The 26,479-nt window shown below is 43.1% G+C and overlaps 1 protein-coding gene across 1 annotated transcript; it reads left to right on the top strand.

Annotated features, from left to right (window-relative positions):
- The first annotated feature begins 4,751 nt into the window (after positions 1 to 4,751).
- Positions 4,752 to 24,733, top strand: LOC120057760 (sodium-driven chloride bicarbonate exchanger-like). Its single transcript, XM_039006234.1, has 24 exons — positions 4,752 to 4,803; positions 6,275 to 6,418; positions 6,862 to 7,000; positions 8,336 to 8,496; positions 8,786 to 8,974; positions 11,341 to 11,432; positions 13,155 to 13,312; positions 13,630 to 13,717; positions 13,813 to 13,959; positions 14,074 to 14,171; positions 14,925 to 15,099; positions 15,321 to 15,454; positions 16,690 to 16,935; positions 17,099 to 17,204; positions 17,652 to 17,813; positions 18,240 to 18,353; positions 18,474 to 18,635; positions 18,930 to 19,181; positions 19,371 to 19,439; positions 21,782 to 21,955; positions 22,222 to 22,344; positions 23,983 to 24,047; positions 24,170 to 24,274; positions 24,727 to 24,733. The coding sequence occupies exons 1-24, from the start codon at positions 4,767 to 4,769 to the stop codon at positions 24,731 to 24,733; spliced, it is 3,147 nt and encodes a 1,048-aa protein (XP_038862162.1). The 5' UTR covers positions 4,752 to 4,766.
- Positions 24,734 to 26,479: the final 1,746 nt, after the last annotated feature.

The following is a 26,479-nucleotide window of genomic DNA, read 5'->3' on the forward strand; positions in this document are numbered from 1 at the left end:
ACCGATTAATCGGACGATTTTTATATATATTTGTAATGACAATTACAACAATACTGAATGAACAATGAACACTTTCATTTTATCTTAATATAAACATAAATAAAATCAATTTAGTCTCAAATAAATAATGAAACATGTTCAATTTGGTTTAAATAATGCAAAAACACAGTGTTGGAGAAGAAAGTAAAAGTGCAATATGTGCCATGTAAAAAAGCTAACGTTTAAGTTCCTTGCTCAGAACATGAGAACGTATGAAAGCTGGTGGTTCCTTTTAACATGAGTCTTCAATATTCCCAGTTAAGAAGTTTTAGGTTGTAGTTATTATAGGAATTATGACGTGTCAACTATTTCTCTCTATACCATTTGTATTTCATATACCTTTGACTATTGGATGTTCTTATAGGCACTATAGTATCGCCAGGCTAATCTCGGGAGTTGATAGGCTTGAAGTCATAAACAGCGCTGTGCTTCAAGCATTGCTAAGCGCTGCTGGCAAACGCAGTAAAGTGCTGTTTGAATGAATGCTTACGAGCCTGCTGCTGACTACCACCGCTAAGTCAGACTGCTCTATCAAATATCAAATCATAGACTTAATTATAATATAATAAACACACCGAAATACAAGCCGTAGGCCATTAATATGGTCAAATCTGGAAACTATAATTTCGAAAACAAAACGTTTATTCTTTCAGTGAAATATGGAACCGTTCCGTATTTTATCGAATGGGTGGTAACCCTAAGTCTGTCACGGTTTTCTAAAGTTGAACCCAGAAGCAGACCAGGACAAGGAGAGTAAGACGAAGGTGAGTATTTATTTACAAGTTTGAATGTAGTGATAGAAAAATCCAAGTGATGGAGCGGGCAGCGGAGGTGAGTTGATGGGATTGAATAGGAAGATCCAATGAAGTAACTGAAGTCACCGACGACCAGGTAGGGATGAGATGAGTGTTCCGGGTGAATGATGTTCATGGCTAACGATCCGGCAGGGAATGGATGTCAGGTCAGTGCTTATGAAGTGGAGGGGTGATGATCAGGACCAGGTGTGCAGATAGCGGATTGGAAACAGGTGCGGTAAATCAGAGATCTCCCAACCAGCTACATCGCCCGGCAACCAGACAGGGTGCGTTCCAGGACACCGGAAAAAACACTCCAGGACAGAACACAGGCAAAAACAGACTCAGGAAGCGGGATTCGTGACAAAGTCTAAATATTGCTGTTACATTGAACAACCTTCACCCAATATCGGCTCCACTTCCGTTGCCATGTAACATTATCCGGGTATTGTTACTGGTCCTATGGTCAGAGACATGGATAGTAGTTGTATCGCTTTTGATTCTGCCCATTTCCCCACTAAATATAAGAAGACAGCTTTTTGGGTCACATAGTCAGGGTGAGATTGGAATGATAGTATTTATGTCAAGAGAAGAAGGAGCTGGATTATGTTTTATACAGATTAAAAGTCATTTATTTTTATGGCATAAAATGCTTTTCTTTTAAAAGAAGTGCTCTCATGTCTGTGATCCTGTGTGTGTGTGTGTGTGTGTCTGTGTGTGTCTGTGTGTGTCTGTGTGTGAGAGGTGACTCAAATGTAGAGCATATGGCACAACAAACTACCGGATCCTTCAAACGTTTGCAGGCCTATCCAATGTTACAGTATGTTGCTGACAGTCAATGCTGATAAACCAATCAAAGTGTAGACCCGTTGAGCAAGATGGACAAAAACACAGCATCCAATGGCACTTTGTAGGGGGCAGTATCATTGAAGTGCTGCAATTACTAGCCTTCCCACAGTTCACTTGCTCTACCTGCTAGCTGTTTGAAGAAATATATCTTCATATGTCCATGCTTCCCTCTTCTCTCTCTGCTGTGTGCCACTCTCTCTCTCTCTCTCTCTCTCTCTCTCTCTCTCTCTCTCTCTCTCTCTCTCTCTCTCTCTCTCTCTCTCTCTCTCTCTCTCTCTCTCTCTCTCTCTCTCTCAGCTGTCTCTCTCTCTCTCTCTCTCTCTCTCTCTCTCTCTCTCTCTCTCTCTCTCTCTCTCTCTCTCTCTCTCTCTCTCTCTCTCTCTCTCTCTCTCAGCTGTCTCTTCAAAGGTGCCCTTGAGGCCGGCAGACAGGCAGTGTATGTATCTCTTGCGGACGTCACTGAGTGGGCTGGTGACGTGCACGCTCCTGCTTCTTCCTGCAGTACCAACCTCCCCCATTTCCTGGGAGTTCTGGTCATATGTCCTCCAAACTGCCACATGCACACATTAGCAATTGCACTTATTCGCGTCGTAAGTGACTGGAAGGCACTAAATAAGGCATGTTAAAACGTAGAGCTGTGAACTACTGTGAAGGCTTGAACAGAGCTCTGAGGATTCAGTGGCCTTGTCAGGCCAGCTGTGTGTCTGGGGATACACCAGGTCGTGCTAGAGTAATAGTACTAGCATAAGTACTTGCATTTAGATGGAACACTATAGGGGTTGTGTTCCACTCAAGCAGGGGTGAGAGAGACAGCTTGAAGTTGTTGGGTTGTTGGATTTCCTGGTCATCTCGGCTATTCATAGGTTCTTATGGTTTGCTAGTAGCAACATAACATTTGGACTACAACAGCCATCCTGAGACCATAACCCAAGTCATAACAATGACAAAGCATAAATCACTTATTTATTGCTGTTGCACCTGCTCACAACCTTGTGATTTATTATCAATGTCATGTTTGGGAGTGGAAGATTTGTCAATGTGAGTCTGTAATAGACATTAATAATACATCACATCTGGACAAGGTCTGTTCAGGATGAAGACTGCTCAGTTGGAGATTGTAATTCCTAGGGTTTCGAAGGGGAAATCTTTTGAAATTCGATTTGTGAACATCTTGTCATGTCGCGACACCCAGTTCCGAAACGACAACATCTCTCTCTCTCTCTCTCTCTCTCTCTCTCTCTCTCTCTCTCTCTCTCTCTCTCTCTCTCTCTCTCTCTCTCTCTCTCTCTCTGGTTCTCTCGCTCTCTCACTCTCTCTGCCTCTCTCTCATCATCCATCTCTCTCTCTCTCTCTCTCTCTCTCTCTCTCTCTCTCTCTCTCTCTCTCTCTCGCTCTCTCTCTCTCGCTCTCTCTCTCTCTCTCTCTCTCTCTCTCTCTCTCTCTCTCTCTCTCTCTCTCGCTCTCTCACTCTCTCTGCCTCTCTCTCATCATCCATCTCTCTCTCTCTCTCTCTCTCTCTCTCTCTCTCTCTCTCTCTCTCTCTCTCTCTCTCTCTCTCTCTCTCTCTCTCTCTCTCTCTCTCTCTCGCTCTCTCTCGCTCTCTCTGTCTCGCCTTCTCTCTCGTCATCCCTCTCTCTCTCTCATCATCCTTTCTGCTGTCTCACATGGGTAGACATGTGGCTATCACACAGTAGAAGCTGCATCAGCAGCATTCATCACTAATCACCCCAAGTCATCCACTTATCAGCACCACACATTTGACACTTTCACACTTCACGTACACTCTTTTTCCTCCATCTATTATTTTGGCTAGCAGAGGCATTTTGCCGTGCAGGATTGTGTGTGAGGTGCCAAATGTGTTAAAATTAGTAACTGCATCACAGTTAATTCACAATGGGACTGAGTGGTTATTCACTCTGGTGGTAAGTGTTTTGAGAAGAGGCTCTCTCAGAGTGGGGCTTTGCTAAACATACACAGTATGTAAATCCTTACTATCCAGCTGTCTTTAATGAAGTATTCTGAGGTTAACCTCCTTTTTATAAATGTCTTATATGTTATGTTATGTTGCCCTGTTTTAACCTTCTCTTGTCCCAATACTTGGGTAGCATACGTACTAGTTTATGTTTCTTGTTACTCTGAAATTTGACGGTAATGAATACACCAGTCACGGTCATGTAATAAACTCTTGAGTGCTTTGTTGTTTACTTTCTAGTAGATATTGAGCTGGCCACATTGAAATGCCTAGGTGACCTGGCTACTACGTGCATGATGCAGCTCCGAGACAACAAGCGCGGTGTGACGTTTTGATTAACCACATTGTGATCAGGCTGATTCACTGCACCTCAAAGCAACAGTGCCTAACGAGACTCCTGGGTATTATGGATGGAGTCTGTTTTAAAGCAAATATATTCTCCTGGGGAAGATAATGACTGTGTAATCACTATATGGATTCAACATTGCAATTGTTCCCATTATGGAACAAAATTGCCATCAAGCAATGCACACATTCACTACTACACCACTTTAGGTTTCAGTTGTTGATTGGCTGCTTGGCTGGTTTAGAGGCCTGTACAACAATGTGTTTGTCGATTATGACTACAGTATTTTCTCGATTAGTTGAGCAGACTTGCTATTAGTTGCCATGGAAACTGTCTTATTAAAGTGGTTAGTGTGTTTATTCACTGAGCCCACTATGGAAGCACACAGAAGAGATTGTGTGTCTCAATGGGTTTCTTCCTGGTTACATAAAGATGAAATAATAAAAACAAATTAAAAAAAGGTCAACCGCTATTAAAATGCTCTCTGCTGTAAATATCAACACAAGGACATGCTATCTTAATACCATGGTTTAGACTAGAGATATACCTTTGATAAGGCTTTTCAAGTGATATTCAGTAGCCTAAAGTCACATACAAATTTGACACAACGTTAGAATAATGACGTGTGAAGAATAGAATAGTAACAAGGACAGACAATTTCTGACCATTTCAATCATCCTCTAACAATAGATACTGACAGAACTCTGTCTGTCCTTCACAGAGAAATGATGAAGAGGCTGTGGTGGACAGAGGTGGAACCCGGTCCATGCTGAAAACCAACTTTGAAAAGGAGGAACTCGAAGGTACACCAACTTTATGAAGTACAATGCCTTGAGGCCTTCATTCAGTTTTGAGGAAGGAAGACTCGAAGGCCACCTACATGGCATCCAGAGAATAGGTTGTTTTCTAGACTGAGGCATCTCCTGCTGAGACAGAGGCTGTCCTAATATGGACTCCGTACCCATGAGACTACAGAGGGTGGCAACGAAAGAGCTGCTTGAGCACACAAAAGCACACAGTAACACATCAAGAGTCTGCAGAACCATTTATGCTGAGCTTTCAAGGACTTTACTTACAATTCATTTCATCTACATTTCCAGCCATGCATTCATCATAGCACTGAAGGCAGTGATTAGTCCTGATACCCTAGTGTTCGTGGCTGGGATAACTGGGATTGGTTTGAACAGCAGAGGCTGCTAGCTGCCTGGCTGTAGCCCCAGGCCTGAAAGAGCACTCACAAAGCTGTGTTTCTCCCTGAGGAGAGAGCAGGCTGGAGTCAGGGTGGATTACCCTCACACTGTCACAGCACCACATCTATTCAGCCTCACTGATATCAGCAGGGTGACGATCCACCCCTTCTGCCTGCTCATCCTCCCCATTCTGCAGCTCTGGTTGTGTACACCATACGGTTTGCTTTGAGTTTCTAGATGAGTGTGAATGACTCATCAATTACAGAATATTAGACATATTTATATAACTATTTATACAATAATCATGCACACACGATAAAATATTTGCCATTTACAGATGGTAAAATATACTTTGCAATTGGTGTACTTCACTCAATAGTTTGCTTTTCCTGTATTATTTTGACAACTGTGCCATTTATGTAACTCAGTTTAACAGTAATATTACATCGAATATGAATAAATATCAAAACTGTTTGATATCAAATATTAGCTTTACATGTCAAATCTGTTCACTATTTTTAGGTGAGTTTTTATTAAATGATTTATTCATCCTACCAGATGATGCTCTAATTTTTTTTAAGAGAACTCAAGCCTGTGTGGTACTTCTGTGGCAGATGTTGAAGCTAAAAACATTCCCAGAGATGTATTTTTAGACTTAGACTGATACAAAGTAATGATATCAGTAAAAGGGTTGCATGCCAGTTCTTTAATGTCAAAGAGATGTGTGGTAGGTATCGCTCAATGAAATACCAGTCACATGACCTTAGAAGCATGAATCTAGATGATTAGAATATACAGTATATTCATTCAATTTGGTAATGCGTCATTTTATAGCCCTGTGTAAGCTGGTATTTACTTGGTATATACTGTATTGCGTAACAAACTAAGTCAAGTAAATTGTAACCCATCATTTATTTTTTGTGGGCATATTGCTGTTGGAAGTTGACCCATATATACAAACAGAAGAAGCAGACTGAATCAGTAGCTTCTCTGAATGTAATAATTTATCTTCTCGTATACTTCTTACCTTATTCTTCATTATTTTGTCTAATCTTATTTTTCTCTCTGTGATGGCTGCCTCCAGGTCACAGGACACTCTACATCGGGGTACATGTCCCCCTGGGAAGGAAGAGCCATCGGAGGCATCGGCATCATGGACATAGACACAGGAAGAGGAGCAGGGAGCGGGACTCTGGAGTGGAGGACGGAAGAGAGTCTCCCACATACAGTAAGTCTTGCCACTCTAGCTGGCTGGCACATTTCAAAGCAGCAGTCAAAGTGTCTGGTACTTTGGGGTAGAACAATGCAATTTTCCTCCTCGTCTGTTCTTACAGTATATCATATTTGTATCATTTTATAAGTTATAGGATTCTGTAATCATATGCTAAGTCTATATGGCTGCATAATGCAATTCAAAAGAGGGGATTCTGTCTACACATTGCAAAAAATATATACATTTGGATTCAAAACTCAACGTATACTCATCAAATATACTCATCAAATATACTAATGAAAATAGTAGCTATATTTATTTTTACAAAAGTGAAAAAGTGCAAATGTGCAAAGTTCCCGAAAGTGTATGTGCATAACGTTCTGCAGAGCTCCGTAGTCAGGGAGTGTGTATGGCAGACAGTACTGTAAGTGAGGACCTTACTTGACCCTGTGCTTCAGACACGCCATCCCAGAGAGTGCAGTTCCTCCTGGGCACAGAGGATGACGATGAGGAGCACATCCCCCATGACCTCTTCACTGAGCTGGACGAGATCTGCCTGAAAGACGGAGAGGAAGCAGAGTGGAGGGAAACCGCCAGGTAGAGAGTCACATGACACACCCCTGGCCCATCAGCCAATCACGGACAAGTCCATGTTATTACTGAACGCTTTTAGTCAACTCCAACGTGATCCATAGTTTGTTTTTTTACCTGTTGCATTTTAATCATGCTAAGTGATGAGATTGTTATATATAATATGATTTATGATCTATAATTTATTCCTCATTATAATATCTTAATGTCAGAAACATTAAACAACTGTTACCTGAAAGAGTTAACGTTACATAAAGAGAGATTGTTGTGTAACCTTGGAGATGGGCTATATAAAGCTCTAATTATAAAGACTGCTGCGTGAGCAATGCATGGGAGCCCAGCTCTAAAGGAAATGCTTGTTAACTTGTAGTACACAAGCATAATGTCTGGACTGGAGAAATATCCTGTTGTGCAGTACTATCTGTGCTACAGTGCATCTAGATACAAATGTCACGTCACATATTGACTGACAGAGCTTTACTTGTCATAGCTTGTCAGTCAGTCAGTCAGTCGGTCACTCAGTTAGTCAGTCCCTGCCACGGTGTACGGTGTTTAGTTGTCCTGTGAATAAAAAAAGGTTTATGCAGACACAGAGTGACACTTATTCTGTATTGTCTTGGGAAAGTCACCTGTTGAAGTGTCCTATGGTAAAAAATGCTTTTTTGGATGAGCAAGTCCCTCAGTCGAACACCTGATTCCCTTTTTTGTTCAAGCTGGGCTGAAATGCATTTGGGTAGGCTTTTGGGTAATGTCTGATGTGTCCTTGGTGTCCCCATCAGTGTAAGCTGAGCTCTATCAGCACATGGCTTCCAGATGGCTGGACAGCTGGCTGTCATCTATCCCCTGGTCCCTTGGCTCAGTGTTACTGGTCTGCACTCTTAGAAAAAAGGGTTCCAAAAGGGTTCTTCAGCTGTCACCATAGGATAACCCTTTTTGGTTCCAGGTAGAACCCTTTTGGGTTCCATTTAGAACCCTCTGTCGAAACCTGGAACCAAAAAGGGTTCTTCAAAGGCTTCTCCTATGGGGACAGCCGAAGAAACCTTTTACAAAGGATCTCAGGTATTTAACAAGGGAAATTGGGTGCAGGTGCGCTCAGAGCATAGAGATGTATAGAGATCTCTAGTGCACAAAAGCCTGTATAATATGGGCAGTTCCATTTGAGGACTGAAATGTAGAGATCACTACACATCTCTATGGCTCCTGCAATTTTAGAGACAGTTTACAAAAAAGTGCAATTAAAGGAACAGTTAGCGAAAAAGTGTGAGAAAAAACAAGAGCCTTTTCTACAGTTCTAGACCACACTTTCTTTTCTAAGAGTGTGGGCATTTGTGCCTTATACAGGTGGCTGAAGTTTGAGGAGGATGTGGAGGATGGAGGGGAGCGCTGGAGTAAGCCCTACGTGGCCACGCTGTCCCTGCACAGCCTGTTCGAGCTGCGCAGCTGCATCCTCAATGGCGTCGTGCTGCTTGACATGAGGGCCAACTCCGTGGAGGAGGTAGCAGGTACTGTAGAGCACAGAGAGGCATCTGGAATTACACCGTACACATTTGTCGTATTCATTAGTGCATACCGTAGCAAAAGGATTTGGGTGAAACAAAAATCAGCATTTCTTATTGGACAGTTGCAGCTAGGTCCCTCACCGTTTTTGGCTCGTTTGCTTCTGTTCTGTTCCTAGTGAATACGACCCTGTTCTATGATCTTCATTGTACAATTGTAAACATTGCAATCGGAATGTAATGGACGGTTTCCTGGTTGCTGTTGAACTGTTGACTGTGTGGTCCTGTTTGTCAGACATGGTGTTGGACCAGCAGGAGACCACAGGTCCACTGGGGGAAGAGGTGAGGAGGAAGGTGAGAGAGGCCCTCCTCAAAACGCACCATCACCAGAACCAGAAGAAGTTGGCCAACCGCATCCCCATTGTCCGCTCCTTCGCTGACATTGGCAAGAAGCAGTCCGAGCCCCACTCCATGGACAAGAACGGTCAGTAACAGGCATTCCTCTGCTTAGGGTTGCATAATTCCTCTAACCTTCCCAAAATTCCCAGGTTTTCTAGAAATCTTAGTTGGAAGATTCCTGGCATCAGGAGGGAATAAGCAGGGAATGCGTGAATCCTCCAACCAGGATTTCTGGAAAAACTGGGGATTCTGGGAAAGTTACCCGGAATTCAGCAACCCTACTACTGCTACATTAATGGTTCTAGATGACTGCACGTTTTTCAGTTCTCCTCACTTTGTACTGCTGGTCATAGAAACATTGAAACTGGAAGTAATCTTGTTGTAAGTAGTGCTCTCAGTCATCCCATGTGGATGCTTTTCTCATTCTACATTACATTGTCCATGTATGACCTTCTTTTCAGTGTCTCAGTGTGACTCTCTTCTCTTGTTTCCTTGTGTGCGTGTGTGTGTTTGTTTGTTTGTGTGTTTGTTTGTGTGTATACGTGGGTGGATGTATGTGTGTGTGTCTGGCAGGCGGTCCATCACTCTGTTCTACCTTTAAGTCCTCCTTCTGGGGCTCATTTATGGCAGCGGGGTCTAGGAGTGACAGGCAGGTCACACCCTGCACCCCATGGCCGCTCTGTTGTTCCCAGTGTGTCTCCTCCTCCATCTCCTCTCCACTCCCGACCTCATCCACCACCCGCCCCCCTCCAGCCACTCCACAACCAGGCCCCAGACCACAGAAACAGGGTCCCAGAACCCAGACTGATATCCAGCCCGTGGACAAAGAGGACGACCCGGACCCAGGCAACTCTTAAACCTTGACAGAACCTTTCTCTACTGCTAGCACTTCCTAAAACATAACTTGTAAAGGTGGTAATCTCAAAGTTGTTTCCATCAGTAATAGTTAGAGGTTGTGTTTTGTACTTCAGATACTTTAACGAAGTCAGTAGTAGTCCATCAGGTGAGAAAGTGTATAGTATATAGACAATAACTCATATCATATGAGACGTACATTGTATTTTATCGAGCACAATGAGAAATCGGTGGAAGTGACTAGATATAGCGCTCTCAACGGGGATAAAGTTGAAGGAGCTGCTTGAAAGAGTTGCTGAACTTATCATTGACATTAACATTGACTATATTCATTTATATTTTTTTAAATTTCAGACTATGTTAAAGTATGGCGATAGGGTGTAGGCCTAACGAATGTAGAAGATGTTAACAGGACAATATTCAGAAGAGAAAAGGCCCTGAGCAGCAGTGTTCACTGATAATAGGGTTGTGGGTTCGTTTCCCATGGGGGACCCGTACGGAAAAAAACACAAAAATGTGTGCGCTCATTACCGTAATTCGCTCTGGATAAGAGCGTCTGCTAAATGACTAAAATGTCAATGTAAAATAATAAGGAACCTTTACGTCCTCTTGCGAATGATACCTCATTGAGAATGTCCATCACCTTTTACAGGAATTATGTTTCGGAAGCAAGTTTGCCAGTGTTCCACATGCCAATTTTGAAACATGAAGAACACCCAAAACCCTTTAAGCTAATCATTTGCGGTAATTTTAATTCAGAGTGGTTTGTCACAGGCACATTCATTCTAGTAGAGTTATGCAAAAGCTCAATGAAAGAGCGGCAACAGTGAGTGCGTGACTAATAAACAAGACCAGTGCCCATGTTAGTGACGGCACCCTCCTGCTCATTGCAAGTACTAACATTTACATCTAAAGGGTTTGTCGCTGTGGTGTTTCTTCATGGGCAGCAGCAGCTGACTCTGTAAATTGCTTTTAGACTTAGCCCTCTCATTGACTTCATGTGGAAATATGAGTCGAAATGAACCTTTGCAAGGCATGCTTTTATTTCTGATTCTCTTGATTCAGATGCAACTGTTAGTCACTGGTAGTTTCCACTGGCTTGTGAACGGATCAAACACTGAAATTAGTATTTATCTGTGCCCTTCACAAATGAAAATTAATCCTTTGGATTTAAATCCTTCTTGCTCTACTCTGGCAGCTGTGGGCTAATTTCGTGTTTGCGTCGGTCAGTCTCCTTGACACAATGATAATGGCGAAATCCTAATGGACAAGCTTCATCCACCCATCCTCACCAAGGCCATCCATGACTTCCATCCTTCACCATGCAGCCACTCTTAGGCTTTATCTTCTGTCCTCTCTTGGGATCTGCACTAAATAAGGGTACTTTGCCAATGTCTGATAAATCCCAGATTACTTCAACCTTAGAGTGCAAATCTATAGATTACCAAAGCATTTTTGGTCATTTTGGTAGGCCAAGAGCTCTCTCTCTGTGATTTATTAACATTGGCGCCTGCACTGCCATGAAACCTTGGTGTTGGTCTGATATAGGGTTTTAGTAGTTGACTTATTGGTCTCTGTCATCTCTGTTTGATCCAGGTCAGGCGATTTCTCCCCAGACCTCTCTGCCCGTCCCCAATGATGGCAAAGCTGAAGTGAGCAGAGAGAACAGCGCTGTGGACTTCAGTAAGGTACAGTAAGACATTATTACTATCAGGTCCCCCCTCTTATTCATTATGCTTTAAAGGCAAAACCAATCCTAGATCAGCACTCCCAAGTCTGAGACGATTTATGAATATGGGCCTTGACGTACTAGTATACTACAGTACGACATACTCAATATACCAGCTCTGGCAGTTCAAGTGTGTATGAACACAGTAATCTGTTCCATTTTTATTGATTGTTTCTATGTATTGCTTGAAATAATGGTTTCAACCATAAACTATTATTATAACCATGCTACAAACATAGCAAGCCAGTCATCTCACTCACACTGCCATTAGCACTGTAGATTATAGTAGGACAGCAAGAGTTTCCCTTACCTCTGAATCCTACAATGATAACCTTTTGTCAGTAACCTTTTGTTCAGAGCCTTTTGCTCTTGTTCTGGTACTTTATTTGAGCTGCCTAATGTGGTTGAACTCGCCCCAAAAGCATTTTAGAAAAGACAGTGTGATCAAAATCGAACCATAATTAGAATACAACCGGATATTTTTAGACAAAGCTTAATGGAGAGTAATGTTTGTCCCGGATGTTCTGGATGTTTGAAATGCATATTTAACGTACTTAGGCCTACGTATATTTGAACTGTACACTATAATGATAACAACACCATTAACCTCAGTGTCGTGACAAGGGCTGGTCTAGTGGTAGTGCTGGTGCCCTCGGTCCACACATTGTCCCTGGAGGCATGGGTTCAACCCTTGACCGTGCTACTTTCCAGTCTATGTCCCAATCACTTCTTCATTGTATATATGAACATAAATAATGTATTTAACTCAGTATCTGCCGCATGTCATTATCCATACTCCTCAGTCAGGAGGCAGAAGCCCATATTATGTATTTATTGGCCCATGATACTATTAAAATTAAATTTGCTAAGTGCATCAATCTGTTCCACATTGCATGGGATGAGTTTTGCTGAATACCATCACTACATGATATTCTTGTTATGTTAGCAGTTAGCATGGTGTTTATAACTGGGACTCTGATGCCCCTACTGCTTCCACTTAATGTTACAGCACTTCCATTTGACGCAGTGCAGCTCGAAAGCAGACAGACAGACAGGATCGCAGCAGAATAGTGATAGGAGGATCAGTTAGCAGGCAGTCAGCAGGCTCAGGTCTGGATGGACGTGTCGCTGTGGGGGCAGACAGGGTATCAAGGAGATGATAACCTCTGGAAATGTTATGTAACTGATAATACCACTTTAGGCTGATGATGGCAATCTGCTGTAATATTTCATCATAACACATGGTTAAATGTATGTTGTGATGGTAATGTTATTAAATATATGAAATAGGGTCCAGTTGGCCAATCTATTATCTATCTTAAGCCAGTAACAGGATATTAATTACAAAAACACATAAGGTTCCAAAATTCTGGTAACTATCCCAAAATTCTCAGGTTTTCCAGTACCGGTAATCCTGGTTGGACAATTCCCCGAATCAGGAGGGAATAAGAAGGCAAATGGAAATCCAGGGAATTTGGTGAAAGTTACCAGAATTTTGCAACCCTAGTCACAGCAGGGATCAACAGTAGGGATTAAGTTATATTTGTTTCGCGAAGGTATTTCATACATCTGCATTTCTTTTCCTATGAGTTGCGATATTCATAAAGTAAAATGCACCATTTAGACTTCAGTCTAAAAACGCTCAACTAATGACTGCGTATTCTATCCTACGTCCGTGTAGATAGACCTCCATTTCATGAAGAAGATTCCGCCGGGAGCGGAAGCGTCCAACGTGTTGGTGGGCGAGGCGGAGTTCCTAGACAAGCCTGTGGTGGCGTTTGTACGCCTCTCACCTGCGGTCATGCTCAACGGGCTGGCTGAGGTCCCCATCGTTACCAGGTTAGAAATACTGTGGCAAAATTGCAGTAACTTTCTCAAAAATCCCAGGTTTTCCAGAAATCAGGGTTAGAAGATTCCCTGGAATCAGGAATAAGTAGGAAATCCGAGGTATCCTCCGACTTAGATTCCTGGAAACCTGGGATTTTTGAGAAAGATACTGAAGTTTCGCAACCCTACTTCCAATTAGTCTGTCATTATGGTCTCCTGTCTATGACTAACGTTATGGCCTTCTTAATCCTTTTTGGATTGACCCTAACTGTCTCTTCACCGCTCTGTCTGACTCTTATTGTGGCCCTCGTTTTATCTACCTCCGTTAGGTTCTTGTTCATTCTGCTGGGGCCTCTTGGGAAAGGGCCACAGTACCATGAGATTGGCCGGTCCATTGCAACTCTCATGACAGACGAGGTAAGACGGCCTCTCCAGTGGTGAACATAGTTGTTGGGCATGACCGAACGAACCAGTCAATTAATGACTGAATTTCCATTCTTCTTCATTCCAAGGTTTTCCATGATGTCGCCTACAAAGCGAAGGACCGCAATGATCTGATTGCTGGAATCGATGAGTTCCTTGACCAAGTGACTGTCCTGCCACCGGGGGAGTGGGATCCCTCTATAAGAATAGAGCCACCAAAAAACGTACCGTCTCAAGTGAGTTTAGCCCCTTCATTAAAAACAAGTCTTTCGTCAGTGAACACACAAATCACAGCAATGTCTTTCATTTGAAAAAGGAAAGAAATAACAGATGTGGTGTTTGAAAAACAGGAGAAGAGGAGGAGTGCAGCACAGTGCGGCACAGACCCAGGGGATGAAGAGGAGGAGGACGAGGGACATGGGGGTCCGGAGCTGCAGCGGACAGGACGGTAGGTGGGTTGGTGCAGGGGGGATGTTACCAGGGACTTAGAGAGTGTGTGCTATGGGAGCCTGGATGTATATGTGGTTGTGGTTGTGTATTATGTGGTTGTGTATTATGTGGTTGTGTATTATGTGGTTGTGTATTATGTGGTTGTGGTTGTGTATTATGTGGTTGTGTATTATGTGGTTGTGTATTATGTGGTTGTGTATTATGTGGTTGTGTATTATGTGGTTGTGTATTATGTGGTTGTGTATTATGTGGTTGTGTATTATGTGGTTGTGTATTATGTGGTTGTGGTTGTGTATTAAGAAAGAAAGACGGATTAAAAAAAAAGGTTTCTCTCCTGCTTTTTGAAACATCTATCTACGGAACATTGGACAGAGGCCATTGCCACTGAACTCCCTCCCAGGTGACTGTGTGCAGTTCATGCAAAGGTTTCCATAGCAACCTACTGCAGTGAGCTCCCAATTGCCTTGGCTATATTCTGCAACAGGGGCATTAGCTCATGCTAAGTCATCCTCACGACTGTGTCTATTTTATGCACTTTAAGTAGTGTGAGGAGAGTAACACATTAAGTCCAGCTGTAGAGGGGGAAAATAAAAAAAGAAAGGCTCCAGCTACAAGCTGAATGCACACCTCACCACGAGACAGCAGGTTACCCATGTGGTTGTAGTTTCATTCAATCATTAGGAAAAAAATGCAATACATAACCGTATTAATGCAATCCACTATTTTCTCCATGGCGTTATAATATTTCCAGATTCTGTGGTGGTCTCCTGTTGGACATCAAACGCAAGGCGCCACACTACCTGTCTGACTACACAGACGCTGTCAGCCTGCAGTGCTTGGCCTCCTTTCTCTTCCTGTACTGTGCATGCATGTCGCCTGTCATCACGTTCGGGGGCCTACTAGGAGAGGCAACAGAAGGACGCATAGTAAGACACCATGGTTTCATCCCAAATGGCTCCCTATTCCCTACATAGTGCACTACTTTTGGGCCATGGTCAAAAGTAGTGCACTGTATAGGGAATCGGAAGCCATTTGTATGCAGCCCATCCTTTTCGAATACACAGTGCTAGAATGAAAAAACGATTTGAGATTGATTGAAGTTCAGCTTTTCTTACTAATAGATTTCCTCTGCATTTGTTTCCCGCAGAGTGCAATCGAATCGCTTTTTGGCGCCTCAATGACGGGAATAGCCTATTCCCTGTTTGCTGGCCAGCCACTCACCATTTTGGGCAGTACAGGGCCTGTACTGGTGTTTGAGAAGATATTGTACAAATTCTGCAAGTAAGTTTGAGTAAAACACTGTCGTTGTAATTCTATAACACCCATGTGATGAATCATCTATAGCCCACTGCTCTCAGGCCATTTCTGTATCTGTACCCACATCTCAGATAATCTGTGATTAGATTGTGTTATGATCTTCTGTCCTTATAACAATAGCAATATAGGATGACCGTGTGCTATCTATAAGTGATATCTATATCCTTAAATGGTTCTTCGGCTGTCCCCATAGGAGAACCCTATGAAGAAACCTTATTGTTTCCAGGTAAAACCCTTTTGTGTTCCATTCCATCTACCTAAAACCAAAAAGGGTTCTCCTATGGGGACAGCCGAAGAACACTTTTGGAACCTTTTTTTTTCTCAGAGTGTACTGCCAAAATACATGGATCATTTAATGATCTATACTTCTTTAAAGTATTAAAATAACATAATGACGGCCTCAGATGCACCATATTCTGCAGATAGATAGATATATACAGGTAACTGCCAACATAAAGGAAACACCAACATAAAGTGTCTTAGTAGGGCATTGGGCCACCGAGCCAGAACAGCTTCAATGCACCTTGGCATAGATTCTAAGAGTGTCTGGAACTCTACTGGAGGGATGCGACATCATTCTTCCACCAGAAATTCCATCATTTGGTGTTTTGTTGATGGTGGTGGAAAACGCTGTCTCAGGAACCGCTCCAGAATCTCCCATAAGTGTTCAATTGGGTTGAGATCATGCTCATCAAACCATTCAGTGACCACTCGTGCCCTGTGGATGGGGGCATTGTCATCCCATGGAGGCATAGACATGGTAGACGGAATAATGGCCTGCCAGCAGTTTTATACATGACCCTAAGCATGATGGGATGTTAATTGCTTAATTAACTCAGGAACCACACCTGTGTGGAAGCACCTGCTTTCAATATACTTTGTGTCCCTCATTTACTCAAGTGTTTTCATTATTCTGGCAGATATCTGTAGATAGTGCATATCATATCCCACACATGTTGTCATATATGAGGTGGCAGGTAGCCTAGTGGTTAGCGTGTTGGGTCAGTAACTGAAAGGTTGCGAGGTCAAATCCCCAAGCTGATGAGGTAAGAAATCTATCGTTCTGCCCCTGAACAAGGCAGTTAACCCACTGTTCATAGGCTGTCATTGTAAATAAGAGTTTGTTCTTAACTGACTTGCCTGGTTAAATGAAAAGTGTAAAGTATTAGATTGCAGTTATGTTTTAACTCTCTCCTCAGGGAGTATGGATTATCCTACCTCTCACTGAGAACCTGTATAGGGCTGTGGACAGCGTTCCTCTGCCTGGTCCTAGTGGCCACAGACGCCAGCTCCCTGGTCTGTTACATCACACGCTTCACAGAGGAGGCCTTCGCCTCGCTCATCTGCATCATCTTCATCTACGAGGCCTTGGAGAAGCTCATCCACCTGGGGGAACACTACCCCATCAACATGAACAACAACCTGGACAAACTCACACAGTACTCGTACGTTTGCACTCACTCCATTGAAAGTGCCTTTTTAATACAGAACTAGGCATAATCTGTGTCCAGGAAAACATTCCTTAGAGTTCTGAACGAAAGTAATATCTTGATTTGAGGTGATTGTGACGGAGGGATTTGACGGTGAAGTGTTCCCTTGTTTCTATAGGTGTTCATGTGTTGAACCTCCGGATCCAAGCAATGCCACCGTACGGTACTGGGAGCAGAACAACATCACTGCTTCTGAGGTGTACTGGGAGGCACTCGAGGTTAAGGTACCGTATACGAGTGTCTAGTTAAATCTGTGGAATCTATGGAAAGGATCAAGCAACATTCAGAGGAGTTAATCTGGGTCAGGTCTCGTGTTCACGAGAAAAAACCCTAGCCTTCTAGTACATGAAGGACAACAGTTTGTGGTTTAATAAACTGAATTAGAGAACAAAAACAGGTGTTCCGCACAAAGTGGCATACTCTCCCAGATGGAGTTGGTCCTGTGCAGAAGATTAAGGACATGTGGTGGGCTGGATTATTCTGGATTACCCCATGCCAAATCACCATAAAAGCACATTTTTAGTATTAATGTTGCTTTTTGTGGACAAGGGATGCTCTTAATCCAAGGCCCTCTTAACCAAAAGGATTTTGTAATTGACTGCATTGTCATGCACTATTAATTCCACTTGTAGTAGGGCAGACCAATCACCCTCCTCTACCTGTTGTTGCAGGACTGCATGGAGAAAAGAGGAGAGTTTGTGGGCAGTGCCTGTGGCCCTCACGGACCCTATATTCCAGATGTTCTCTTCTGGTCCGTGGTTCTCTTCTTCTCCACTGTCTTCATGTCAGCTTTCCTCAAAGAGTTCAAGTTCAGCCGTTACTTCCCCACCAAGGTGAGGCAGCAGACCCAGATCCTACTGTAATCCCACTGGTTTCTACCTATTATGCGTGTGTAGACTGCAGATGAGGTTTCTGTCCTTCAGCTGAGGTTTACGGTGCAGTGGAGCACTCTAGTGGTCATATGTGAGTACTGTGTGATTATGGTAGTTCAAAGCAAATTAGTAATAAAACAAGGTTTTTAATTAAGAAAAGTGTCACGCCTCCCCCACTTTCTTTGGATTCTATTATGATTTAAGGCAGCGCCACTTATCCCGATGTTTGGCCACGGACGCCCCCCCCTTTTTTCCGGAGAATTGAATCCACAACCGTGGTGCTCAGTGTTTGAGTGCCCTGTGCAATCTGTGATTGATATTGAACAATGACATAGATGGTCCCTGTACTAAGACCAGACGGTTGACATGCACCCATCTCTTGCACAGTTGAGAGCTGTCATCAGTGACTTTGCTGTGTTCATCACCATCTTTACCATGGTACTGGTGGACTACGCCTTAGGGGTCCCATCTCCAAAACTAAAAGTCCCCAGTGTGTTCAAGGTGAGCTATATAACAAAGTATTACAAGATGATTATACATTTTGACTCAGAATACTGTACACCATGGACATGTGCCATGCTATGTAGATGCAATATTTAACAACAATCCAAATCCTTGTAGCCGACTAGAGATGACCGTGGTTGGTTGATCAGCCCGTTAGGCGGCAACCCTTGGTGGACCACCATCGTAACAGTGATCCCTGCTCTGCTCTGCACCATCCTCATCTTCATGGACCAACAGATCACCGCTGTCATCATCAACAGGAAGGAGCACAAACTAAAGGTATTGTAGGATACTGTAGTGGCTCAGCTCAGCTCATACGGGAGGCTTTGTTCACCATAACCTGAATGTCCACTTTTTAGTTGGCTTTGATTTGGTGCATGTGTAGTTGATTGTCAAATAGCGTCCAGTACTGGTTGATATGGACTGAAAAAGTCCCTTTCAGAAATCTCTTTCTACTTGGGGAATTAGTTAACATTTTGACAATATTTTCCTGAACTATTATGAAATGTTGCCGACGCGGAATATTGAGTAGTGTATTCTCAGTTGTACTGTATTGTGTTTCCCTCCCCACAGAAAGGCTGTGGGTACCATTTGGACTTGTTTGTGGTGGGTGTCATGCTGGGGGTATGTTCCATCATGGGTTTGCCCTGGTTCGTGGCTGCCACCGTTCTCTCCATCTCCCACGTCAACAGTCTGAAGCTGGAGTCGGAGTGCTCGGCCCCCGGGGAACAACCCAAGTTCCTGGGCATCCGCGAGCAGCGCTTCACTGGCCTCATGATCTTCCTACTCATGGGCTGCTCGGTGTTCATGACCTCTGTGCTCAAGGTCAGATAGCTTCTCTCGTCTCTCATGCACACGTTGTATTTATTTTGCACCCTGTGTATTAGTCTGCAGTGTCTCAAAGTGGACCGATATTTTACACTACGTTTTGTATAGTTGAATCTCACTTTTCAACCATTTCTTGGTTGATGCTTGTATGACTGAATCATTATATAATTTCTCTTGTCCCTTTAGTACATTCCCATGCCTGTGTTGTATGGAGTATTCCTGTACATGGGAGCATCTTCGCTCAGAGGAATACAGGTAGGAGATCACTAAACACACTCAGATGCAGTTTCTGTACAGTACATGACATTCATAGTCAACATTGACTTGTAAGGTGCAGGGCCGTGGTCGAGTGGGTAACAAGCCAGGCACAAGCGACATACACTGAGTACACAAAACATTAAGGACACCTGCTCTTTCCATGACATAGACTGACCAGGTGAATCCAGGTGAAAGCTATGATCCCTTATTGATGATCCCAATGCTGCTGGGTTTTTCACTCTCAACAGTTTCCAGTGTGTATGAAGAATGGTCCACCACCCAAAGGACATCAAATCAAATCAAATGTTATTTGTCACATGTGCCGAATACACCTTACAGTGAAATGCTACCTTACAAGCCCTTAACCAACAATGCAGTTTTAAGAAGAATAAGGGTTCGTTCCCGGGCTGTGTCACAACTGACCATGATCGGGAGTCCCATAGGGCGGCGCACAATTGGCCCAGTGTTGTCCGGGTTAGAGGAGGGTTTGGCCGGGGGGGGCTTTCCTTGGCTCATCGCACTCTAGCGATTCCTTGTGGCGGGGCGGGCGCCTGCTGGCTTCCAGGTTAAGCGGGTGGGTGTTAAGAAGCGCGGTTTGGGTCATGTTTCGGGGGACGCATGACTCAGGTCGCCTTCCGAGCCTGTTGGGGAGTTGCAGTGATGAGACAAGATCAAAATTGGGTAGAAAAAGGGGCTAAAATACAAAATATAAGAGTTGAGAAAGTATTAACTAAATTAACTAAAGTAAAAAATAAAAGGGGAACAATAAAATAACAATAACGAGGCAGGAGGTACCGTTACCGAGTCAATGTGTGGGGGTGGCAGGTTAGTCAAGGTAATTGAGGTAGTATGTACAGTACCAGTCAAAAGTTTGGACACACCTACATATTCAAGGGTTTTTCTTTATTTGTATTATTTTCTACATTGTAGAATAATAGTGAAGACATCAAAACTATGAAATAACAGATATGGAATAATTTAGTAACCAAAAAAGGGTTCAACAAATGAAAATATATTTCCGGATTACTGACTTTCAAGTCTTAAAGCAGGGCTTTCCAACCCTGTTCCTGGAGAGCTACCTTCCTGTAGGTTTTCGCTCCAACCCTATTCTAGCACACCTGATTCTACTAATTAGGTAGTTGATGAGCTGAAATCAGGTTAGTTACAACTGGGGTTGGAGTGAAAAACCTACAGAAGGGTAGCTCTCCAGGAACAGGGTTGGAGAGCCCTGTCTTAAAGTAATGATGGACTGTTGTTTCTCTTTTCTTATTTGAGCTTTTCTTGCCATAATATGGACTTTGGTCTTTTATCAAATAGGGCTATCTTCTGTATACCACCCCTACCTTGTCACAACACAACTGATTGGCTCAAATGCATTAAGAAGGAAAGAAATTCCACAAATGAACTTTTAACAAGGCAAACCTGTTGAACTTAAATGCATTCCAGGTGACTACCTCATGAAACTGGTTGAGAGAATGCCAAAAGTGTGCAAAGCAATCATCAATGCAAATAGTCCGGGTAGCCATTTGATTGCCATGCGGTAGCAGAGAGAACAGTCTTTGACTAGGGTGGCTGGAGTCTTTGGCAATTTTTAGGACCTTCCTCTGACACCGCCTGGTATAAATGTCCTGGATGGTAGGAAGCTTGGCCCCAGGGATGTACTGGGCAGTACTCACTACCCTCTATAGCACCTTGCAGTCGGAGGACGAGAAGTTGCCAAACAGGCGGTGATATAACCAGCCAGGATGCTCTCGATGGTGCAACTGCAGAACTTTTTGAGGATCTGAGGACCCGCGCCAAATCTTTTCAGTTTCCTGAGGAGGAATAGGCATTGTCATGCCCTCTTCACGACTGTTTTGATGTGTTTGGACAATGATAGTTTGTTGGTGATGTGGACACCAAGGAACTTGAAGCTTTCAACCTGCTCCACTACAGCCCCGTCGATGAGAATGGGGGCGGGCTCGGCCCTCCTTTTCCTGTTGTCCACGATCATCTCCGAGGTCTCTGGCCTCCTCCCTATAGGCGGTTTCGTCGTTGTCGGTGATCAGGCCCAGCCAACTTGACACAACTGCGGGAAGCATTGGAGTCAACATGGGCCAGGATCCCTGTTGAACGCTTTCGACACCCTGTAGAGTCCATGCCTGATGAATTGAGGCTGTTCTGAATGCAAAGGGAGGGGGGAGGGGGACTTGTAAGGCTGTCCCAGCACACTTGACCTACATCTAAAGCTAATTTCACAAAGACCATCTGAGGACATTAAAACACAGTACAGAAACGCATAAACCGGAATACAATGGTCCTGAGGTTGTAATGTAATCCATTGTTCTATTGCTTATCAGTTATTTGACCGTCTGAAGCTGTTTGGCATGCCAGCCAAGCACCAGCCTGACTTCATCTACCTGAGACACGTTCCCCTGAGGAAGGTCCATCTCTTCACCATCATCCAACTCAGCTGCCTGGTCATGCTCTGGGTCATCAAGACCTCCAATTATGCCATCGTCTTCCCCATGATGGTTAGCAAACATCTTTCTGCCTTATACAGTAGATTCATCTGGATGGGGTTATATGCCAAATATGCGAAGGCAATCTGGGTACATAGCTTTATTTGGCTGTTTTGTAGATTGAAGTAAGACAATGTCTTAAGTTATACATTATGAAACCTAGATGCCTTGATGCGCTACAGAAACAGGAGATGGGCTGCTGCCCTACGGCTGGGACAAAAATTACTTCTGCAGATGATTCTGTCTGTATAGTAATGTAGAGTTTGTGTTCCTTGCAGGTGTTGGCTCTGGTGTTCATTAGGAAACTGATGGATTGCTTCTTCACCAAGAGAGAGATGAGCTGGCTGGATGATCTAATGCCAGAGAGTAAGAAGAAGAAACTGGAGGATGCTGAAGAAGAGGTATGAAACAGTGGAGGCTGCTGAGGGGAGGACGGCTCATAATAATGGCTGGAACGGAGCCAATGGAAAGGCATCAAACACATAGAAATCATGTGTTTGATTCATTTGATACCATTCCACTCATTCTGCTCCAGCCATTACCACGAGCCCATCCTCCCCAATTCAGGTGGCATCAAACTCCTGTGGTATAAAAATAGCATCAAGGAAGATTAGCCCTTTGGTGGGCTAAAATAAACCCTAAAAATCAATACATAACACTAATATGCCATATATCTATCACGTTTCAAGGAGGACCCAGATACAGACAGTTTCAAAGAAACAAAAGTTTATTTCTAATACAGGGGCAGGCAAACCAGGGGTCAGAAATCCAGAGAGGGTGCAAAGGGTCCAAAACGGCAGGCAGTCTCAGGGTCAGGGCAGGCAGGGATCAATAATCCAGTGAGGTGGGGCAAGGTATAGAATGGCAGGCAGGCTCAGGGCAGACAGAAGGGTAAAAACCGGGAAGGACTAGAAAACAGGAGCAAGAAACAGACAGGAGCAGGGGAACAAACGCTGATAGGTTTCACTAACTGGCAACAGACAAAGAGAGAACACAGGTATAAATACACAGGGGATAATGGGGAAGATGGGCACCTGGAGGGGGGTGGAGACAAGCACAAAGACAGGTGAAACAGATCAGGGAGTGACAGTACCCCCCTCTAGGGGTTGCCACCTGGCGTCCTACCTGGGCGCATATCTGGTTGACCGGGGTACCGGCGTTGGAAATCCGCGATGAGGCCTGGGTCCAAGATGTCCCTGGCGGGACCCAGCACCTCTCCTTCGGGCTATAACCCTAGTAGTTGTGGGGCAATAGCGGCATGACATCCGGCTTGACATTCTTGGATCCCGGCCGGGAGGAGAAGGAGAAGTTGAACCGGGTGAACAGTAGGGCCCACCTAGCCTGCTTGGAATTGAGGCACTTGTGGAGATATTCCAGGTTCTTGTGGTCGGTCCACACAATGAATGGATGTTCTGCCCCCTCTAGCCAGTGCCTCCTCTCCTCCAACGCCATCTTCACACTGAGAAGCTCATGATTCCCCACATCGTAGTTCCTCTCCGTGGCGTTGAAGCGGTGGGAGAAGGCGGCGCAGGGATGTAACTTGAGGTCCAGGGGAAGCCAGGGTGCTGTAGCCCCGGATAAAGCGGCGATAAAAGTTGATGAATCCCAGGAAACGTTGCTGCTGTACTCTGGACATAGGCTGGGGCCAATCCACCACCGCTCTCACCTTCCTGGGATCCATCTATACACTCCATGCAGCGATGATGTAAACCAGAAAGGGGATTGTGGATCGATGGAATTCGCACTTCTCTACTTTTATAAAAAGCTGGTTCTCCTAGAGGGCGTTGGAGAACCTGTTGGAGAGCAAAGGTTTCACTAATAATTGGGAAGATGGGCGACACCTGGAGGAAGGTGGAGACAAGCACAAAGACAGGTGAACCAGATCAGGGTGTGACAATATCAGTAGATCATTTTTACTTGAGATATGTAACTTCCGTTGTAATGGTTCATCTCTGCGTGTGTTTTAACAAATGTATTACATAGAGTACTAGATATCACTAGTATAACAAGTTCTTGTTGATTTAATTATTCCTAAGGAGGAGGAGCAAAGTATTTTGGGAGAGGAAGATGGAGTAGTGCAAGTGCCGTTAGAAGGATATCAAAAGTAAGTCATCAGCCATTGTGAGTGAAAAAATATGAATAGAATCACACTTCATGCTTCATTAGTAGTCAAATAGTTTAGTGATTGTTGTGAATTATTACACATGATTATGTGTTGTTTTCTAGGAGTGAATCCGCACTCAACATCACTGATGAAATGTCCAAAGGCTCTTTTGGAAACACGTGGAATGTCAACTCTGACAACTCTAAAAAAGAGCTAGACTCAAAAAGGTATTGAATTGCCTCAGTCGTGTTCATCCGAAGTCAACACATTGATGTTGAAAACATCTCTTTGTTTTCTTCTCTTCTGTCCGTCTGTATAAAAAATGTATTAATATGAATCCGAATTTAAGATACATGCATGTAACTCTAACTTTCTTGCTAATTTCTCTATGGCATCAGTTCATTTAGAATATCTCAATTTAGGATTCCTCCTCGAGTGTATTTGTGTCATAACCCATTAAAGAAACAAATAACATCTATGTACCATTGAATCCATAGAATGCCTCATATTTACCAAGTGTAATGTTCAGATAAAGGATTTTTAGGATATTGATACTGTAAGTCAATGCTACTGTAAACAAAATGGCTTGCCGGTACATTTTAGAGCTGATGAGTTGTTCCATTTCTTGACTGTATTTTCCCATTCCATCTCTATCATAAGTTCCCTTATATCCTCATAGATGCTGAATCCCCCAAAGGTAAGCATCTGATCCCCGTGCCCTTGCTTGCTCATCCTTAGTCTGTTTGGTCAGTTTTTTGAGAATTTTTTTTTTAATAATATTTTTTATCTTTGCATGATATGAGGCAGGACAGGAAAATGTCAATTTTTTTAATTGATCATTTGGTTGAAACTAGATGCTGCTTATTTTGCATTCTACAAATTGTCAAGTTACATTATAATTGTTTTACTTCATCAACACTGAGAGTGCACAGCTCTTAGGAACTCTTTAATGACTGCCGGTGTTAGGCAAAGGTAAACATTATGGATGCTAAATCCATTACCTTTCCGCTGCTTGGAATATAAACCCAGCATATGACAGGCAGTGAAGAGTAAACATGCGCTCAGTTTAAAGTGACATGACTGAGACAGCAAGGATGTAAAGTGCATGTAGGAGCCATCTCTGAATGATGCTAACTGTATCAATCAGTCTCTGCTAGCATGCCATTCATCCTTTGACTGTATGCCTCAGCCAATGGCTGTGAAGGGCAGTTTGACAAGGAGCACTACAGTACAGCATACTAGCTGTAGGCTCCGATACGCAACAGCTAGAGAGTGACTTATTATTAGTACATCTCTCCTGAGAACTGCTCTTTCATGAACATTGTCTGAGGTGTTGCCCTTCAGACCCCATACCTCTCAGCTGCCTGGAACATACAGTACAATACTATACATGTGAGTGGATTAGCATGTGGTTACTAAAGCATGTCAATTATGAACCTAATGTTAATGTAAAGCCTATTCCCAACTAAGACATCAGTTGATGATACATTTGGGGGCAGTTTCCCGGACACTGATTAAGCCTAGTCCTGGACTAAAAAGCATGCTCAATGGAGAATCTTCATTGTTGGAGCTGGACAGCTGATCGGTATAAGCTACGTTCTGAAGCTGTATACTTGAAAGAACTAACAGCCAGTGTTTATACCCACAGCTTATCCAAGAACAGTGGAAGGAAACAAAAGAAGAGGAGAAAGATGCAGAAGGGCTGCTTCGACAGGGAGTCAAGTTTATGACGTTTCCCCCTTCACTGTGTTTAAAACAAATCAATATTGTGTGCCACAGTTTACCATTCCTTTATGTTTTGTCTTGTAAATCTTTGTGTGTTCAAAAGCTTAATACAGTATTTTTTAGTTGACGTGTCCAAAACTGCTTCTTTGTGAGGCAACCTAAAGACATTTATTTATTGTATGTATTTTGTATGTTTTTGTATTTTTTCCAGTATCATAATATTACAGTTGTTTGAAATTGATAAATTATCCAACTAGATAAATAATCAATTTAAAAGTTTGTGCAATACTGCAGTTAAAGACTATGAAAGCAAGTATATATATATATATATATATATATATATATAATTGATGAATTCATCTAGGCAAAGTCAAAATGTACTTTATGCATGAAGTTTTATTTAATGAAGTATTATAAAATATACTGCATCTGCTTGAATTTCAAAACGCTATAAATGCGAAGAAAATCTACAGTATCTGTGTTTGAGCATTCGCATCATGATTTCAGCTTTTTGCAATTGTCTTTAAGCTTTGAATATTGTTAAAATGTATTACTACCAGGAGATTAGTTGAAAATAGCTTTTTTATATTATTTATGGTTGGCAACATGTTCTTGTACAAAGAGCAAGCATTGCATTGAGCGTTTGAATAGTAAAAAGCCTGACTTAAGTTGTAGAATACTGTTATGCATATCAATAGATAGTATTG

Source organism: Salvelinus namaycush, chromosome 13 (genome assembly GCF_016432855.1).
Source record: "Salvelinus namaycush isolate Seneca chromosome 13, SaNama_1.0, whole genome shotgun sequence".
In the NCBI taxonomy this organism is placed as follows: Eukaryota; Metazoa; Chordata; class Actinopteri; order Salmoniformes; family Salmonidae; genus Salvelinus; species Salvelinus namaycush.

Excerpts from the sequence above, each read along its gene's own strand:
- LOC120057760 (XM_039006234.1), top strand. The coding sequence starts at position 4,767 with ATGCTGAAAACCAACTTTGAAAAGGAGGAACTCGAAG. Across the intron at positions 14,172-14,924 it reads GAGCTGCAGCGGACAGGACG|ATTCTGTGGTGGTCTCCTGT; the intron begins GTAGGTGGGTTG and ends TAATATTTCCAG. Across the intron at positions 19,440-21,781 it reads CTTCGCTCAGAGGAATACAG|TTATTTGACCGTCTGAAGCT; the intron begins GTAGGAGATCAC and ends ATTGCTTATCAG.